The 20337-nt window shown below is 50.0% G+C and overlaps 1 protein-coding gene across 1 annotated transcript in view; it reads right to left on the bottom strand.

The window, feature by feature from the left end:
• VDR (vitamin D receptor) overlaps positions 1-20337 on the bottom strand; it is a 56166-nt gene that overhangs the window by 8705 nt on the left and 27124 nt on the right. Inside the window, exons 4-7 of the mRNA XM_043885921.1 lie at positions 13352-13482; positions 6134-6318; positions 5848-5962; positions 3702-3873 (exon numbers count right to left, since the gene is read on the bottom strand). Of these exons, the coding sequence (XP_043741856.1) occupies positions 3702-3873; positions 5848-5962; positions 6134-6318; positions 13352-13482 (603 nt within the window). The remainder of the gene's footprint in view (positions 1-3701; positions 3874-5847; positions 5963-6133; positions 6319-13351; positions 13483-20337) is intronic.

The following is a 20337-nucleotide window of genomic DNA, read 5'->3' as shown; positions in this document are numbered from 1 at the left end:
ATTCACTGCAGCCGTTCACATGTCTATCTGTCTCTTCCATCAGACACCAACCCTCTGGAGGCCAGTCATCTTTTATCTCTCATGGTATATGTAAGAAAGCTGAGTGCTGGACAGATGCATAAGTGAATATAGAGGAAAAGCACAGGAGGAGGGAAGCACTGTGACCCCAGGCCTTTGACCCAGGAAGGAGTCCCTAGGGATAAAAATAGTGGTGAGGTTGAAGGCATGTAACCCTCTGGGGTTGACTGGGTCTGGTCCCTCATACACACCTCTGGGCAGTGAAACCTGGGTTCCTTGGTTCTCAGATCCAAGACCACTCCTGGTCATTGAGCTGCTGCTCCTGATGCCGCTTTCCCCTGCATTTCTCTTGCAGGGCTGAGGGAGGGAGATTTGTGGGGTGCAGACTAAGAGGCTGAGGGAGAAGAGGTGGGAGGCAGGAGCAGAGCCAAAGTCACACCACAGGGCAGTTCACACCCAGCACGGCCCATCCAGTCCTGCCCCATGTTGGTCCCACACCCGCACTGGAGCCTCATCCTGTATTCTCGCCTCCACTCATCCACACAGAAGTCCCATCCTGCCCTCCCCACACTTTCCACCCCTGCCTCCAGGCAGCAAGATCAAAGCTACCAGGGATGCAGCCATTGTTCTTTCACTTCTTGGAAGAACAGAACATCTAACTGCAGAAACCGGCAGAACCGGAGAGCAGATGGGCTGGCCCCGCCTGGGTCCCGGTAGCCTGGGCCCTGGTCCAGGCCTGGGGCAGCATCTGCTCCATCCAGTCCCAGCGAACATCCACTTCAGTGACCCTCCCAGAGCCCTTGCCAAGGCCTGCTCCGGTTTTGTTGGAAAACATTCCACTTTGTGACTTCTCAAGCCATGCCAAAGCCAGAAAAGTCAACTCAAGCATGATTTAATCCATTTGGCCTCAATAGCTGGGTGGCTGCAGTACCTGTTTGTATACACCTCACTTCGGCCAGGATTGCAGGGCTAGACCAGGGAACTCTGGAGAATGAGACTTGAAAGGGAAGGAAGTGGGGGTAGGGTGGGGGGAGATTTTATCTCATCCTTGGGGAGAGAAGGGCTTCCCAGGTGGCGCTAGTGGTAAAGAATCTGCCTGCAATGCAGGAGATGCAAGTTGAATCACTGGGTTGGGAAGATCCCCTGAAGGAGGGTATGGCAACTCCAGTATCCTTGCCTGGAGAATCCCATGGACAGAGGAGCCTGGTGGGCTACAGTCTATGGGGTCGCAAAGAGTCGGACATGACTTTCACATGGGGAGAGGAATTGAGGGGCTAGTGATGCTATTTTGTATGAGGGTGTGTGGGGTAAGGGTAAGGGATGAGGGCCAAGAGAAAAACTGGGGCTCGGGTTACTTAGTAGAGGGGGTGCATTTGGGTAGTCTGGTTAAACAAGTCATTTTCTTTTTAGGACGATTTTCACAGGTGGAAAATCACCCAGCCACCACTGATAATCACCAAACCTCAGCCTCTGGACAGGGCTTTGGGTGCTCTCTGGTCCACTGGGCTAGGAAGGAGGAACCCTGCGCAGAGGAGGTCTGCTGCTCCTGGAATTCAGCTGGGAGCCGCCTGCTACAGTGTATCCATCAACAACCTGAAGTGTTTTTTCTCTAGCTATTTACACAAAACAAGACTTTGGAACAAGTACAGTTTGCCAACAGTAACATGAAGGGAGGAGGAGGGAGTTGGAACTTGTACTGAGCAGAATGTGTCATCGGTTCCAAGGAAGGGCTCTGTAGGGTGAATCTCGGGCCTCACAGACAACACCCCTTCTGCCTGCTGGAGTGGCCTTTACTCCTTTTAATGCGACCAAGGTGCGCGATGTGGTAAGAATGTCTCAACACCATTTGATGTTTTCACTCCTTTACAATTTTCATTTTAATTCCAGGAAAGAGCATTGGAAATACCTGGTATTTGAATTGGCGTGAGGCATAAAGTAACAGACAGCAAGTTGTCTCAGGATAGAAACAAACTGGGAAGTGCTGGGTTTAGCTGCACAATTACTAACATTTAGCTGGTAGCGTGGCAATTTTGACAGCAGCTGATGGCTTCCCTACACAGCAGAGATTCCCCAAACAATAAATGCACCCCCTGTTAGCTTCAATCCAGAGCTGGCCAACATACAGTCATTTTCCAGCTCCCAATATTCTAGCCCCGAATCTGAGCATTAGTGTTGAGGAAGCATGCTGCCCCTTTCTGGTACGACTTCGACTATTGCTATTAGTTGAAATGATGAGAATGCTGCTTGATATTCCTTAACTTACTTCATGTCTCAACCACATTGTCCATGTATTTGAAGACAATGTCCCAAATGAACTTTTAGAAAGAAGGAGGCTATAAACATTCATAAATATAGATTCAACTGCCTCCCAGCATATCTATTAAAAGTGTCAACTTTTACATACTGTTGAGAATATTGAGCACTGCATGACCATTTAAATGAAGAGGGTATGGCAACCTACTCCAGTATTCTTGCCTGGATAATTCCATGGACAGAGGAGCCCAGCAGGCTATAGTCCATAGGGTCTCACAGAGTGAGACATGAGTGAAGTGACTGAGCACGCACAACCATTTAAATATAAGTATTATATACCATTATTACCAAAACAATAGAACATTTAAACATGTACAAATGAATCCATAAGGGAGGGTCTCTACTTCAGTTGAGGGCTTCCTGGGTGGCTCAGACGTAAGAACCTGCCTGCTAATGCAGGAGACGTGAGAGATGCAGGTTCAATCCCTGGGTTGGAAAGATCCCCGGAGGAGGAAATGGCAACCCAGTCCAGAATTCTTGCCTGGAGAATCCCATGGACAGAGGAACCTGGCAGGCTCCAGTACATAGGGTTGCAAAGAGTTGGACACAACTGAGTGACTAAGCATGCGCTACTTTAGTCAAACTCCTTATACTTACCTACTTTGGCAAAAAATATCTCAGTACAATTAGGAAATAGCCTTGGGTGATACATCAGTCGGGTGAAAGATGCCCAGGTTATAGATGCAATTCCCTCTCCCTCTAGGATTTCTAAATTACTTCACAAGCTCAGCCCTTTCTCCACTCCATCACTTCATCCTGATTTCAGAACTGGGAGTGAAGGATTAATGTAGGTTTAATTTAAAAGGATAGCATGAGGGACTTCCCTGGTGGTCCAGCGGCTAAGACTCCATGCACACTCCCAACGCAGGGGGCCTGGGTTTTATCGCTACATCGAAGTTAAGAGTCTGCATACCTCAATGAAGATCAAAGATCTTACGTGCCACAACTAAGACCCAGCTCAGCCAAATAAACAAGTAAAACATTAAAAAAAATAAAAAGATAATATGAGAATTAGATTCAAGGCAGCTGGAGTGGACACAGCAGCAAACTCAGAGTTCTCAATCCAGTTCGGACACACCGGCTCCAACACTGGAAATCCCAGTGTCGAACTTCACTGGGCAATGTCTGTTCTATCACACAGACACTGTGAAGGATGCATGGCTTTCCAGTGCCAGCCTGCCCCATAATGCTGGAGAGGCTGACGTTCTTAAATACAGATCTGGACCTCACCCAGAGATTCTGATTTAGGAGGTCTGGGAAAGAACCTGAAGGTGTATTTTGGGAAGCAGTAGGTTGAGAATTTCCAAGACTTCTTTGGGCTCAGGATAGGATTCTGACTCTGTCTCCTGGATGTCCCAGAAACTTCTTACCTGAACCCTGGAATCATCTTGGCAAAGCCGATGACCTTTTGGATGCTGTAACTGACCAGGTCAGCCAGGTGGGGCAGCATGGAGAGCTGGGACAGGTCCAGGGTCACAGAAGGGTCATCGGAGTCTTCTTCATTCAGATCCAGGTTGGAGAAGCTGGTTGGCTCCGTTGTGTCTGGGGAAGGAAGAGGGAAGAGAAGGAACTACTTGAGCCAGCCTTGCTCCTGTGAGGCCCTCCTGTTCTCCGGCATGACTGCCTCTCTCCAAAGTCACTTCCACTCAAGTGTCCCCCTGAGGTTCCCCACATTTTTCTTCAACAGAGTGAAGAAGCAGGAAAATCAAAGAGCAGAGACATTCTGAGATATGAGACTTCTTTAAGAGTGATTTTACATGTCGTTCCTAATGATCTCAAGTCAAAGATGAATTTGGAACCAATAAAGTTGTGGAAAACAATGTTCAGCCTCACTAGTGATCAAAGAACAGCTACCTCTAAACCAGAAGCAAATATATTTAAAGGTTGACACCAGTATTTGTAAAGATGCAGGAAATTAGGCAATCCTTGTGCAGTGTTGGGGTGCTAAAGGAGGCACACATTTGTGCAACTAATCTAGAATGCAATTTGACCATGAGGGTCAAAAGCCTACTGGTCACGTACACTCTGTGACCAGTAATCCTATGTCCATGAATTCAGCATAAGGAAAAATTCAGAACGAGTGCAAATATTTAGCCATAAGCACACTGTTATCTTAATCAAGAGCTGGGGGAAAATCTAGATATCCAGTGGTAGGGGGTTTAGATGTGTTATTATACATTATACCCCAGAATACTATGCAGCTTCAAAAATTATATTCTAGACCTTCACTGATAAAAATGATTCGACCATAAAGTAAAAACAGTAGGAAGGTGGATAGAGAAAAATAACACAGGAGAGGGGTTACTACAAGGTTAACTACAAGGTGAGGGGCTCAGGGATCAGTTATCCATGCAGCGGTCACAGCAGATGGGTAGACACATGACCTGCTCCGCTGTTATCTCTGTCTAGTTGGCACAGAGACCCCTCCCACCTACTCTTGATCTGGGCACAGATCCATCAGTGAGTGTGGAAGCACCGTGTCTGACTGCTCCAGCTCCCCAGAGGGGAGGGAGCTTTTCCATCCCTGCCCTCCTATCTGGCAGAGGGCAGCTGGATTGGGTGAGAGGTAGAGTGATGAAGACAAGGATGGGGGAGGATGAGGCAGGAAGATGCAGAGGAAGGTAGAGAAGGACAATAAGAAAGCAAGGATGAGCTGGAATGGACAGATCCTCCAGGACCTTAGTGGAAGGCGGCTTGAGTGGAAGGTGGGCTTCCATGCTGAATTTCACCTTCCAAAGGTTCAGGCTCCGATGACTAGTTAACAACACTGTTTGCTATGTTTAAAAGTTGCTGAGAAAGTACATCTTAAATGTTATCATGGGGTGGGGGGGAGCTCTTTGTAACTCTATGAGGTTAACTAGCTTATTGTGGCAATCATTTCCCAATGAATACCTATATCAAATATTATGTCATACACCTTAAATTTATACAATGCTGTATGTCAATTGCATGCATGCATGCTAAGTCGCTTCAGTTGTGTCCGACTCTTTGCGACCCCAAGGACTGTAACCCGCCAGGCTCCTCCTCTGTCCAGGGGGATTCTCCAGGCAAAAATACCAGATTGGGGTGCCATGCCCCCCTCCAGGAGATCTTCCTGACCCAGGGATCGAACCCACTTCTCTTGCATCTCCTGCATTGGCAGGTGGATTGTTTACCACTAGTGCCATGTTATATTTTTATAAAGCTGGAAAAAACAAAAACCAAACCAACAAACAATCCACCCGGCAACAAGGGCCCAGGCTCAAAGGACCACTGAAAGGAATCAGGTCACTTCCAGGGAAGGTGCCCGGTGTAGAAGCCTGGCTTAGAGGAAGGAACAGAGGCTCTGCAGGCAACAGCTTGGCCTCTTCCTTAAAGTCCTCAGCATGTGCCCTTGGGCATGTCACGCCTCTTCTCTTAAAAGGGGTTGTTCTGGGCAGCACACAGTAGTGAGTGCTGTCCTTCTGGCTGCGGCTGAGGGTAGGTGGGCTGGGAAAGCTCTAGGACCTTGGGGAGGGAGTGTGCTGTCCTTCTCACCTGGAGAGGAGGTACAGTGATCCGAAGAGGAGGAGGACGAGCTTCCAGAGAAGCTGGGCGTGAGTATCGACCTTGAAGGATGGTTCCCCTCGTGCTCACTCTTGCGAACTGGAGGCTGGAAGGGAAAGGGGGAGTGTCAGAAGCCCACATTGGAGGTCACCTTCCTCCCTCCTCTTCCTGATCTTGTTTACAGGAGGGGCAGCCCTCCCTAGGGTCAGAGGGCAGAGCAGCTTCCAGCCCTCCCCGGATGCTGTGCCCAGATCCCCTCGCCCTCCAGCCCATGTACCCGGAACTGGCTGAAGTCGGAGTAGGTGTCGTCGTAGGTCTTGTGGTGGGCGTCCAGCAGGGTGGTGATGATGCGCTGCTGCTCCTCCGACAGCTTTGGCCGGAGGCTGTCCTTCAAGGCCTCCTCCTCCTTCCGCTTGAGGATCATCTCCCGCTTCCGCTGCACCTCTTCATCGGTCAGGATGACTGCGGGGGCCCGGAAGGGGGTGTCAGGAGGGCGGGGCCTGCAGCACCTCCAAGGAACCTTCCTCCAGGGGTAAAGGCTCCAGATGGGAGGGGCTGTGCCCTGACACTCGGAGCTCACCAGGCCATCCTGCCACGGGGACCCAAAGCCCACGATATGGATGAAAGAGTGGGTGCTGTATGTTGAAAAGGCAGGAGCATGAGAGGAGGAAACAGAGCAGTTGGGAGGCAGGATGCTTGGGCATCATTAAGGTGACTGGGATTCCCAGGAACAAGATGTCTGACTCTAAACAGACTGAACTCTCCAGGCTTCTGTTTGTTCATTTCTAAAATGAGGAGATTGGACCATAGGATCTCTCCTAAGATCCTTTTTTATTCCTTCTTCCAGGAAGCGTATGGTGTGGGGATCCTACCTCAAAGGGTCAACTGCTTTGAGACCTGAATCCAGCCCTGCACAGAGCAGATGATCACTCAGGGGGAGGGAGGGTGCAGGGTCCCAGCGTCGGAAGCTAGGAGATGCTGAGAAGACCCCTCTACGTGGTCATCCCCACATAACTTTCCAGGCATGTGATCTACTCTGGCCAAAGTAGAAAAGACTTTGCCTCTTCGGTTCCCTGCAAAACAACCCCTCCTTCAGTCCTTCCAGTCTTGAAATTTCTGCCCAAGGAAGTTTTCCAGTCCTTCAGAAGTCCCCAAGGATAGGTAGCAGCTCACGCTCTATCTGGGAAGCTCTCTCCAGTGGCTAGCCAGGGTGTCTGATTGCAGGGGCTCCAAACCTCCTTGTTCTGGGCGACTGCCGGGAGGGTGGGGCTGGGAGCAGGCCCAGCACACAGACCTCCTGGCCGGGGCCTGCAGAGCGCTGACGGCAGGAGTGGGCACTGGGGCCCTCGGCCTGTAGCTGCTTGCTCTGTGCTAGTCTTGCCAGGGCATCTGCCCACAGAACTGAGCGTTTCACAAGAGCAGGAAAAAAGAACCAGAATGCCAGAGTGGGTGGCTTCTGGGCTTTAGGAAAGGCCCATAGGCCTTGGCCTCTTGGGGGTGGGGGGTAGGACGAAAGGAGTGGGGGTGGGGGAAGGTGAGCCTGTGGTGGGTGTGAGTGGGCAGGGCAGGAAAAGGAAGCTGGTGGTGGAAGATGGCGCGTTCCCTCCAGAGCTGAGGTAAACCGTACCTAGGGGAAGACTGGGCGGAGGCCACGCCCAGGTTACTGACTCACCTATCCAAAGAGCGGCCCGACCTCCTCCCACAGAGGGTGTCAGTTCAGACCCCAAGAGATCCAGCCAGATGGGAGGGGGAGCAGCAGGGAGCACCCCATTCAAGGCAGGGTGTGAGACGCTAGCCTGGGGAGGCCAAGTCCTGTTCATCTGAAGGGCAGGGGCAGGATGGGACGAGGCTGGGGCTGGGGGGACGGCTCTGGCCGCCCACAGGGGTGCTTTTCAGCCCCACGGGGCTCTCATAACCCGCTGTGATTCTATGACGTCACTGTCCTGCTCAGAAACTTCTTCTGAATCCTTCCTGCTTACCATGCCCCACCTGAAGCCAAGATTCTTTGTGATTTCCCTTCTTCCTAACTTTCCAGCCTCATTGCCGGGGTCTTGACACAGCTGTTAGTCTAGTCGCACTGGGATTGCTGGCCTGTGAACATGACCTGCTCACTCCTGCCATGGCATTTCCCATGTGCTGGATGCCTGTCCAGCTGGGTCTTTTCTCCCCAGTAGCCATGCAGATTTTACCAGTTCCCCAGCACCCGGCTCACACCCTCCTGTACCACAAAGGCTTCTGTATTGCCCTGATCTGCAAGGAGCGGTTTTCTCCACACACACTGGCACCCGATCTTTTTTCACTCTATCACATTTATGGTTATCACATTTATGGTTATATATCACATATAGGTTCCAATAAATACTTGCAATAGAGAGAGACTAAGTTCAATGTCTCCTTCACTGGAACTGCAGGGTATCTAAGTTTGGGGGCTGCATCTTACAATGCCTATATCTCCCGTACCAAGGCTAGCCCAGTGGAGCATCCTCAGTGGTCTGATGCACCAGAAACCCAACATATCAACACTGACTGTACCTACTGTGTGCTGGTCGTCCTTCTGGCTCTGGATGTGCACCAATGATGCCTGTTCTCTACAATTTCAGAATAGCACATTCTACCTGCCAGTCCACCAGATCACTGAGCAAAGTTTACATTTTCAAATACTTGTGACAAGTATTTTCAAGACAGAACCCCTTGTAACGGAGCACCTGTAACATCATGTAACCTTTGCTTGATGATTCAGAGGCATCGTTCTGAATAATTATTGGCCTTTGCAGGAACAAGGTTATGATCTCAGAACCATATGGGTCTGTTTTCCTGCACTGTGTGACTCAGCATGCTATGATTTTTTTTTTTTTTTAGCATGCTATGATTTTGAGGTCCTGTGTTACTCTTCCAACCAGTCTATCCCGCTGTCTTAAGCTATGTGTTGTCTCTTCTTACTGGAGTGTACCTTTATCCTCCTTAAGAGTTACTTCTAACTTGCTGGGAGCCAGAAACTCTGGTGACCAAGCTATATGTCATAAAAAATACTGTTAATAAATACATTGTTAATAAAAATAAAGTTTTTTTTTTTACATACCAAGCACTATTCCAAGTACTTCTTACATATTAACTCACATTATTTGGCCCTTATAGTAACCCTTAAGGCAGATGTTATTATCCTCATTTTACAAGTGAGGGGACCTGAGCACCAGAAAGGCTATCAAGCCTGCTCAAAGTCACAGAGCAAACAAGTGGTAGAGCTGGTATTGGGTCTGAGCGGTCTGGTTCTAGAGTCCAAGGTCCTAACTACTACTCCATACTGCCTATGACTATAATCGGCTATGAATGCTCGGCTGGACCCTGGTTTTCAGCTGTGGAGTCATGACAGAACAGGTGTTCTGATCCACCTGAAGAGTGTGAGAAAATAATGATTAAATAAAGTAGCAAAGCTTGTAAGTGATATACTTTAAAAGGATAACGTTAAGAGATTTGAAGTTAAACTCATGGCATTTCTCCTCTCCATTATTTCTAGCAATAGCAACAACCATCACCCTGTTTGCAGTACTAGAGGAAGAAACACTAAGATCTGCTGGTTTCAGATGAAGGCTGCCAATCCACGGACCTCCCTGCAGGCAACGTTGGCAGGGGACTAGATAAGCTATAAGCCTCTCATATATGCAGATATTGTTGTGACTTACGAAATAATTCATTTGCTTAAAGGGGTTGTTAATTTCATAGAATGCTTAAAAAATCATTTTCTCAATGAATTGCTACTAAAAATACCATTACTGTCATGTAGGAGAACACTTTTTTGTTGTTTGTTTTGTATGTTTTTTCAGCTTAAACAGTAGAAATTTATTTTTCACTAGGAGGCACATTTTGAAGTTAAAAGCCCATTGATGGGTTTGTCAGTGAATAAAGGGCATGAGCTGTGTACATGGACTTCGTGAAATCCATATGGCTGCTTAGTAGCTTCTCAATTCCTTGCTGACTGGGTAAAGGGCTTTGCTCAAGTTAACCCCATGCAAGATGTTCCCTATTCCATGAAGTCTATGATTGAGTTAGGGAGTCAAGCATCTTAAAAACATTTCAAGTTGCCAAAGGTGGCCTAAGGACAACATTAGGTAAACAGACAAAATTTTTCCAAATGAATGACACTGACAGTATCAGATGTGGGTGATCTTCTTGATCTGTAAATCAGTAAGAGATACAGAGATACAAAGAAGCAAAATGGGGAGCTAATATTCAATCATTCAACACATATTTATGGAGCACCTACTATCAGAGGCTGTGCTCATGATGGGCAGAAAAGATGTCCATGTATAAAAATATTAAACAAGTTCACATGTGCAGGCCAGGTCTACAAGAGGCCAGAACTCAGCTATGAAATGTCTTGGGCTCCAAGGACATCAAGTCAACCTGGATTCGAAGAGACAGAGAGAGTCTTTAGTGAGAACAAACTCTCTTCAATCCATCCCTTGGGGCCCCAGGCAGTGCCTGCAAATGCAGAGTCCAGGAGCTCTGGCCCACGGAGGAGGGTAGGGGAGAAGGGGAAGGGGGACCAATGGGTTATGCTGGGGTGGAGCCCACAGGCCTGGCCTTTGGAAGCACACAGACCTAGATTATTAGCTTTGGAGGCATGACATTTTAATGTCTCTGAGATAGCACATCTATTACAAAAAATAAAAATAAAGACAGAAGTATTTACAAATTCAGGGGTTGTTGTCAAATTTTAAGAAGGTGCTAGTGCCTGACACTCATATTGTAAGTGGCTAACAAATGTTGGTTCCCACATGCATCCTCGCCCCCTTCCCATGCCTCCTGTAGGGACAAGCCACCTGTTCAGCCCCACCAGAAAGGAGCCTGGGTTTGCAGCTTCCTTCAAAGGAAGCCCTGGGGTGTGCTGTGGTTTTACTAATGTTGACACTCAGTTGTCTCCAGCAGGCTAGGCTTTGGGGATGACAGCCAGCCCGGATGGTCAATAAGCAGATCCACTAGGGATCGATCGGAGCTGGAGAGTTCCAGGCCAGACATATTGACAGGTCTCCCAAAGTTTGGCTAAACAGAGGCAGGAAATACAGCTCTTCCTGGAGGACCTTCCTTTTGGGGCAGTGGAAAGAATAAGTTCAGGGTTGCCCCAACGTTTCCATCTTACCTGGAGCTCTGGGGCCCAGACCCCAAGAACTCAGCGCTACCAGCCCATCCTGAGCTCAGCACAGCTCCTTGCATTTGGGTGGCGAGAGGGGTGGGCACCGGGCTGCCCTGGGCACAGAGCAGGGTGGGAGCATGGGCTCCGTCACAGGGACTGAAGCTGAGGTGGGGGTGGCTGAGGCACAAAGCTGATTGGAGGTTGGGGGTGAGCATCCATTTCTGGGTTGCCGGCCCCCCACCATGTGGCATTCCTGGGGCCGGGGCACCCTGGAACACTCAAGGCCTGCTCATCAGGGTGGATGCGGTGCTCTCCATGGGGACCAGGAGGGATCTAGGAGGGGACAAGGAGTTGGGTTCTAATCCCAACTTGCTTTCTGACCCCCAACCCTGGTGCTTTTGCTTTTCTGGGTTTCAGATGATTTCTAAGTGTGCTTCCTGTTCTAAGCTGATGAACATCTCTTTTCTCCCAAGATACCAGGAGAGGAACCTCTGGGACATCACTGAGGCTGGCCCTGACCAGAACTCATGTGGCAGAGCCTTACTGGATCCCAGGTATAAGTCTGGGCCATTCTTGGCTGGCTGGGGCCTTAGAATCATGGCTGTCTGCCCTGTGGGGACTATGTGCTCAGAATGGGCAGGGGCTTCACGTTCTGTATCCTGTGTGTAGCCCAGCACCTTGAACAGAGCAGGCTGCCCTGAACCAGCATGTGAGAAGCCCCATGAGGCACCCAGGCCTTGAGCCTCCACGGCTCCAGGATAAACAGGAGTTGGGTGGGGCAGGGGACCGGGCAAGGAGCGATTCGCCTGCCCAGGCCTGCCTGCTCCTGTGGGGGTGAGGAGCAACGACGGCTTGGAAACGTCTTCCAGCACTGCCAGTGTTGACTGGGGAGCTGGGATCAGGAGAGGGGCCGTGGCCCATCAGAAGGGAGCCTGTCAAGGCCTGAGGAGGCTTCTGTTTCCCCCAAAACAAAAGAATTTTTTTCTCACCAAGGAAGAAATTTCCCATCCTCTCAGCCCTGTCCTGTGGCTTTTCCCTTGTTCGAGACACATCTCCCCTGTACCTGGCCCCCCCACTCCCCTGCACCCACCCACCCACACACACAAAGAATGGGTCCCATAGCCAAGATGACCTCCAGGTCTGGATGCATCTGAGTGTCTCTCTTGAGCCTCCTCAGCCCACAGCTCAGCAGGACACCCACACGATCGCAGATCCTGGAGCAGATCAGGGTACAGGGCACAGACAGGGGTGGGCCAAGGGATAGGGCGGGGCAGAGTGTGCAGAGGGTACCCATGCCCAGGGCAGCCCAGAGCCCTTGCTTCCGGTCCAGGGAGGGCCTGGCCAGCACTTCCCCAGGTCCACTGGATTCAATGGCGTCTCTGGTTACCAAGTAACTCATACTAGAGCTCAGATGCAAACTCCAGGAGCTGTTTTTAACAGTGAATCAAAATATGTCAAGCTGCCCCACTGGTCCTCTCCTGCAACCCCAGAGCTAGACAGGAAGTCCTAGAAGATCGCTCCTCCTTCTTCATCTGGATCTAGAGGGTCCTGCTAAGAGTTCGGTGCTTCCCCTTGCAGGATCTTTCCACCTAGCCCTGGGTATGTGCCAAGTCGCTTCAGTTGTCTCTGACACTTTGCCACCCTATGGACCATAGCCCACCAGGCCTCTCTGTCCATGGGATTCTCCAGGCAAGAATACTGGAGTGGGTTGCCGTGCCCTCCTCCAGGGGATTGTCCCAACCCAGGGATTGAACCCACATCTCTTACATCTACCAGCATTGGCAGGTGGGTTCTTTACCACTAGCGCCACCTGGGAAGCCCTAGCTCTGGATACCAGCCCAACTGGAAGGCTAGGGTGGGGCAGAACCCCCTCGACAACCAGGCTCTGAATATTTCTTCTCCCCATCACTGCTGCCTCTCCCCACCCACAGCAGCCGTCTCCCCCAAAGTCCAAAGAACCCTGGGGTTCTTGAGCCTCATCCTTTCCCGGAAGGTCTTAAGAAAAGGTTGCTGTTAGAATAGCGATGAAGCCTCAGAGGAAGATTAACCTGAGGGTAGGGACTCAGGTCTGTCCCTCCTCACAGGCCTCGCACCGGAGAGGCCCTTTTCAGGCCTCTGGTGGACACACACACAGATCCCGGAAAGGCTCACAGGGCCCCTTGGACCTTGGAGTTCCGGCCACCGTGCCTCAGGCTGCGGGTCCCACTCACGCCGCAACGCGGGGGCCCCAAATCACCGCAGCTACAGAGAAAGGGCAAGCGGACCTCTCTGGCCAAAACGCACAAAAGGCGCCGCCTGCCCCGCCCCGCCCCGCCCCTCCCCGCCCTCGCCCCGCCCCTCCCCGGCCTCGCCCCGGAAACTCACATTCCTTCATCATGCCGATGTCAATACAGCGCTTGAGCCTGCAGGCCTGGCAGTGGCGGCGGTTGTCCTTGGTGATGCGGCAGTCTCCATTGAAGGGACAGGTGAACAGCGCCTTCCGCTTCATGCTCCGCCTGCCGAGAGAGAGCAGGGACCCTCCGCTGGGTCACCCACCTCCCAGCCCCTCAGCCCTGCCTGCGTGAGAGAGGCTGTGACCCTGAGACCTGCTGGCCAGGCCCCTGGCACCAAGACTCCCAGGAAGAATGGGAGCCCAGGCAAGCCCCTGGCCCCTCTCAGTGGCCACCCCTGCCCAACCGTCTGACTTGCGGTGTGTGCCACCGTGCCCTCCTCCTGTTCACTGCTGATTCTTCCCCCATCCTTGCTTTTCTTTACCTTCAAAGTCCTCTACTCCTCCTTCTCTTTTTTATTACACAGGAAATATGAGTGAATTAACCCAACAAAATTTTTTTAATAAATACTGAAATCTGCAGAGCAGCTTTCACCGCCTTTAGCTGTGTGTGTGTGTGTGTGTGTGTGTGTGTGTTCGCGCAAGCCCAAATGTTCATTTTCTTAATTCTGGCTTTCTCCCCTGCTGCCAGCTACGGGGACTTTTATGAGGCTGCATAGAGGACATCTTCCTAGAGGTTCCTCTTATAGTGAAGCAATTTAGCAAAGAATAAAGACTCCTAAGTTGGAATCTTAGGAGTATGAAAGTGTTAGTCGCCCAGTCGGGTCTAACACTTTGTGACCCCATGGAACTGTAGCCCACCAGGCTCCTCTGTCCGTGGGATTCTTCAGACAAGAATACTGGAGTGGGTAGCCATTCCCTTCCCCAGGGCGTCTTCCCAGCCCAGGGATGGAACCTGGGTCTCCCACATTGCGAGCCAATTCTTTACCGTCTGAGCCACCAGGGAAGGCCTTAGGAATGTGAGTTCTTAGCTTCTTGGATACTGTTTCATCCCCAGAAACTCAAGGAGCTTGAAGCTGAGCCCATAGGCAGAAGGCTCCAGACAGCTGGCCCTTAAGAACAGCTCAAGGCAAAGGACACCCAGTCACCTGGGAAGTAGCTGCTGTTGGCTTTGGACCTCAGCCCCTGGTACCCTCCCATCACAGCCCTCATACCCAAGGGGCCACCACAGACTGGGCAATACGGGGAGGCGGGGGTGTTGGCTGGTGGTTTACCCCCAGCCAGCCCCTGCAGTGACCCCCCAGGGAAAGACTGCACCCCCAAGATCTTGCCTATGGAAACAGAAAGCCTTTCTCCTTGTGCCTGCACACATTTACTGCGGCTTCCCAGAGGAACAGAAGAACATGGAAGCACCTCAGTTAGCCTGGTGTGAGACACATCTGTGTGTTCCAGGACCAGATCCCCCTTCACTCCTTTCTCTCTCTCTCACCTGGTGGTTCTTGAGGGGCCACCTGTTACCATTAACGCTCAGGCCCCAGAATGCCCATGATTCTCTAAACCTACGTAAGGACCAGAAGTTTCTAATTAGAGCAAACTCTCATTTCTTTTTTTTTTTTAACAGCCAGGCATTTTGCCTGGGGTGGCTAGCTGAGAGGCAGCTGAGAGGCTGCTCTGCCCTCCCACCCACTGTCTTGTCTGGCTCACAATCACCCTGTTCTTTCTCGAGAGCCATGGACACCAAAAAGAACACACATCATGGTACCTCTAGACATGTGAGCCGAAGCCTCTCAGACCTGCACCGGGGGCCGAGAGCTTCTCAAGGCCCCAGAGGGAGGGCGCCCCAGTGTCCTGTCGAGGCCTCTCCTTCCTCAAGCTCTGCAGGCCCCAACTCTGACCCTCCTTGGTGGACACTTCCCTCAACTGCAAATTTGCTTGGAAAGAGAATTTGAAACATCATCCTTTTTCTTTCATCTTTCTCATGTTGCAAAGCTGAGGCCTCGCCCAGGAGAGCTGGAGACAGCTGCTCAGCCCGCCTTTGCCTGACAGCAGGAGTGGACTCCGAAGAGGCTGGGATAGGACTCCAAAGGGTGCAGAGCTGGGTTAAAAGATGCTGGGGGCGGGGACCCGTGTCATTGCTTTCAACCGTGTGCTCGGAGTATGAAGCCCAAGAGAACTGAGACAGAAAGAGAAGGAGGAAGAGGACCAAGACCATGACGAGGAGGGAGAAGTGGAGAGAAAGGAGGAGGTGGAGGGGGAGAAGAAAGGTGAGGGAGAGGAAGAGAGGGAGAAAGGTGTGGCCAAGCTCATGACCTCACAGCAGGGCTCAGACCAGGGTAAGAATGCAGCCTGTGCTTCTCACACTTTGCCACCCCTTGTCCTGGAGCCCACCAACCTTGAACTATGTCTCCACATTATTTGAGCAAAGCAGAAAGCAGCCTATGAATGCATGGAGCTCTAAAATTATTATTATGAAAACATGTAGTAACCAGCTCTCCCTCAGCTTGTCTACAAACAGAATCAGAGGCAAGGAGCTGGATAATGGCTGGGGAGACAGAGGCTGTGCCTCATAAAGAACATCATCATGCTCTGGGCCATGGGGTTCAGTGTCCGGGGCAGGGGATGGGGGCAGAAACCTCCCCCACCAACTCCAAGAGCAGACCCAGGCCCTTCCCAGAGCCCGGGTTCTGCAGCCAGCCCTTCAGGCGTGTTGGCTGTTTGCCAGGACCATTTCCCCGGGCTCTGCAGCCTAGCTCGTCCAGTTCTGCCGCCTGCTAAGGGCACGTGCACACATGTGGTTGTCATCTGGGCTCTGCCCATGAAGAGTCAGGGCAGCCAGACTGGCCAGCTCTGGCTCTGCGCTTTGTCCTCAAGATCCAGACCCCGCCCTGCCTTCCTCCCAAAGCTAATTGCCTGTGAGTTGGTTTGGTTTTGAGAAACAAGAGCCTCAGGTTTCCATGGGAGCCCATTTCCTCAGCAGCGCTCTCAGCCTCATCCTCTGGGTGGTTGGCAATTACACCCCAGGTCAGGAAAGGGGGGTAGTGGTGGTGCAACCAGGCTAAATATAGACGCCGTTTCTAGAAAGCCGGGGTGAGAGAGGACACTGACCGATTCTTCTGCCAGAGACCAGTTCATCAAAACAGGAGGCAGGCAGCTCACAAAAGCATTAGGCGCCTGGGCCAGGGTCTCAGGCCTGGGACGGGAGGGTCCTTGAGGAGGTGATCCCTGCCAGCAGAGACACACCTTGTAAAGCCCAAGACCGGGGCCAAGTGCTAGCTCTGAGCTTTGTCTCTACTGCAGCTCCAGGGTCAGAAACGCCAGAGCCTGGTCCAGGTGAGGAGCCTGCTAGAGCTCCTGATATGAAAGGTCCGTGTGGCCTGAGAGTGAGACCTATGGGGCTCACTGTGTGTGGGGCGACAGCCAGGGCTTCTCAGCAGGTGAGTTAAAAAAGAAAAGCTAACTTTAAGGAAAGGAAGGTTGATGGTGAGGAGCACGGGCCTCATTTTTGGAGAGCAATTTGGCAAGACAGGCATATATTGCTACATGGCAGTTTTGGTTCCAGACCACTGCGATAAAGCCAATATAGCAATAAAGAGAGTCACACAAATGTCTGGTTTCCCAGTGCACGTAGAAGTTATGTTTATGCTGTATTGTGTTAAGTGTGCACTAGCATTCCATCTATAAAAACAATGTACACACCTTAATTAAAAAATACTTTCTCACTGAAAACTATTAATTATCATCTGACAATGCAGAATTGCCACAAGCCTTCAATTTGTAAAAAACACAACATTTGTAAAGTGCAATAAAGCAAAACACAATAAAACAAGATCTGCCTGTGTCTACCAGTATGTAAACTGCACAGAGCTTTTATTCATACAGTAAAGCCATTTCCAGGAGTTCATCCTGGAAATGGGTAGACCAGTCTCATGTAGGGACCTGAGAACTGGATTGGGAAGATTTATTTTTCACTTATGTCCCCTTTTGAACTGTCTACATCTAAAAAGAAAAAAAAAATTCACAAGAGTTATTCATAGGACCAAATACAGCAACAAATAAACACCACCCTTTAAAACTATTTTAAAAATTTAAATGAAACACAGGCTTTGGTTACATAGATCTGTTTGGGCTTAAATTCTAATGCACAACCTTGGGCAAGTCACTTAATCTCCCCATGTCTCAGTTTCCACGTCTGTAAAATAGGAACAACCCTACAGAGGGGGTGTTGTAAGGATTAAGTAAAGGAAGCAGGACCTTTACTGCACCTTTAGTGCTTAAGCACTAAATAAAGGGAAGGGAGAGGGACTGGCAGGCAGGGGCAGTGGGAGGGAGTGCTGACCGGTGGCTGAAGACAGCAGTGCGTAACCTTCCCATGAGAATCCGAGACCCTGGGAGCAGTCAGCACATCTCCACTTACTCTCAGCGTGCCTGGTGTGGGGTTCCATAGGCAGAGAGGCTCGAAACATATCGTTGCTTCATGTGTTGTTGCTTCTGATGTCTAGACCCACAGCCCTCTGTGAGTACCAATGTCTTGTCTCTCTGAGTGCCAATCAGGTCCCACAGAGTTCCTGACTGACATGAGGGTCTCTAGAGCTCCCCGGACAAGCCCTTGCTTTCTCATATCTGATATTTAACTCCTGTTTGTGGACCTTTTACCAGAGACCCTTGCTGACACATCACAGTTACATATGTTCCAGGTCCCATAAAAGAGGATAGGAGAGGACTATCTATTCTCCAAAACTGCAAAGGAACAGTGATAACAAGCACCATTTATCGAGAGCCTTCTCTTCCAGCACTTTACATATTGTCTCTGATGCTCTCAACAGCCTAGTGGGATAGGTATCCTCCCAATTTTACAAGTGGTACAAAAAGGCAATGGAAAGTGAAATAATTTGCTTAATGTCACACAGCTAGAAAGTGTGAAAACTGACATTAGAATCAAGATTGGTTGGATTCCAAAGCCTATGGGATTCTTACGTAATATGGTCTTTAACATGAATCTACCATATCTCAATTCCAGCTGAATCAGGTGTCAAAAGTCTGCCCCTCCAGAGTCCACGGGCAGGAAGCAGGTGCTGTTTGAAGGACTCATGTAGGACAGAGAAGGACAGAGGCAGGACCCGAGATGGGCAGGTTGGAAGTGGGGGTGACCTCTGCCCATCCTCTCCATGGGCACCTCTATTGCTGGGGCATGGGGAGGATTCCCAGGGTGTGCCGAGAGGGAATTTACACCAGAGAACCCTGAGGAGAGCTGGGCTCCTAAAGAAATAAAACTGACCAGAAAGAAATGTACGACCTTCGTCATGTCCAGGGAGCTGCCTTTCTTGACGCGTCCACTGGCATCCCCTCTCCAAATATCTGGCTTCTCCACCCAAACTTCCAAACATTACTCTTGGCTGCTCTGAACATGACCCCCTCATTCTCTTCCATTCACATCCTTGAGCAGCTGCCAAGCTGACCTGGACAAAGTTCTCTCTGGCAACGCTGACCTCTTAGTGACTGATTCACTTGTGCCCACGGAATACCCTGAGTGGCCACTCCTTGCCTCTCGATTTACTCTACTGCCTTTAAGCACTTTGAGTCGCTGGACATCTGCCCCATTTCTCCTCCTCGCTTTGCATCACAGCTCCTGCAAATATCATCTGGGTGAACTTCCTGAGAGCCAGAACATTCCACATGTTCCTGGATCCTCACCAGCCTACACTTCCCCAAAAGCATCATTAATGAGGTCCCTGAGCACTTTGGGGCTCACAAATAAGGAGGCATTGCTCCACATCATCTTTGTCAATTTGGCACTTACTGCACATACCAGCTTCATGGTGTCCTGATGAGGAGGAAGATGACAAAACAGAGAGGCAAACGGTGGTCTGTTTCCCAGGCTTGCCTTCCAGGCAAGGATTTTAAACTGCATATTCTTCATTCTCTTCATCAAAGGGATCTTTCTGATTTTCTTCTCATCCCTTATACCTTCCTTTATATTAGAATCTGGACAAAGCCATTCATGACCAGAGATTCAACCACAGATCATCACTCACTCTCTCTCTATATATATCTTTATCTATCGATCTATCTATATATTTATGCTTTATAGTAGACCTACATATTTCCCCCCTGTGGCTCTTGCTTATGATTTGGTTGTTAACATTGTTCAGTCACCTAGGTGTGTCCACCTCTTTGCAACCCCATGGACTGCAGCACACCAGGCCTCTCTGTCCCTCACCATCTCCCAGAGTTTGCCCAAGTTCATGCCTATTGCATAGGTGATGCCATCCAGCCATCTCATCCTCTGTCACCCTCTTCTCCTTCTGCCTTCAATCTTTCCCAGCATAAGGGTCTTTTCCAATGAGTTGGCTTTTTGCATCAGGTTGCCAAAATATTGGAGCTTCAGCTTCAGCATCACTCCTTCCAATGAGTATTCAGAGTCTTCTCCAGCAACACAGTTTGAAAGCATCAATTCTTCAGAGCTCTGCCTTCTTTATGGTCCAGCTCTCAAAACCATACATGACTACTGGAAAAACCATGGCCTTGACTATACGGATCTTTGTTGGCAAAGTGATGTTTTTGCCTTTTAACATATTAGGTTAACATATTACCAAGACATATAACCATTTAGAAGCCCGTCCATGCCAACCTTTTATTTTCACTGGAAATAGCATCTTTCTGTATGGATTACATGTATTCCAGAGGAGCAGGAAGTAGAAACAACATGAAATGGCTTGCAGGCTGGCAATAGTCTCTAATTCTTGACCATAGGTCAATAGAACTGACCAACCCCCATAATCACACTTTGGTTTGATTATGAGTCTTAGACTTGCTGAAATGACCACAACTCACTTCTAGAGCGATTTTGTTTGATTTAGAAGTCAATCAAACACTAAATGGTCGAACGGGCTTATACCCTAGGGGTTAGAATATAGTCAGTGGCTCAACCCTAAGGTAATGCTTTTTCCTTGAGAATTGCTCTTGCAGGACTGAGAGAGCTTCTAGAGAGCAAGGACTTGTGCTATCTTTGTGTTCTGAAGGATGCGGTACCCAACACAGAGAAGGACCTCCTTCTGACAGAGGCCTTCCTACCCAGGATGAG

The sequence above is a fragment of the Cervus elaphus genome, chromosome 3 (genome assembly GCF_910594005.1).
Source record: "Cervus elaphus chromosome 3, mCerEla1.1, whole genome shotgun sequence".
In the NCBI taxonomy this organism is placed as follows: domain Eukaryota; kingdom Metazoa; phylum Chordata; class Mammalia; order Artiodactyla; family Cervidae; genus Cervus; species Cervus elaphus.
Note: the sequence above shows the minus strand (reverse complement) of the source record. Positions and strands in the feature narration are given on the sequence as shown.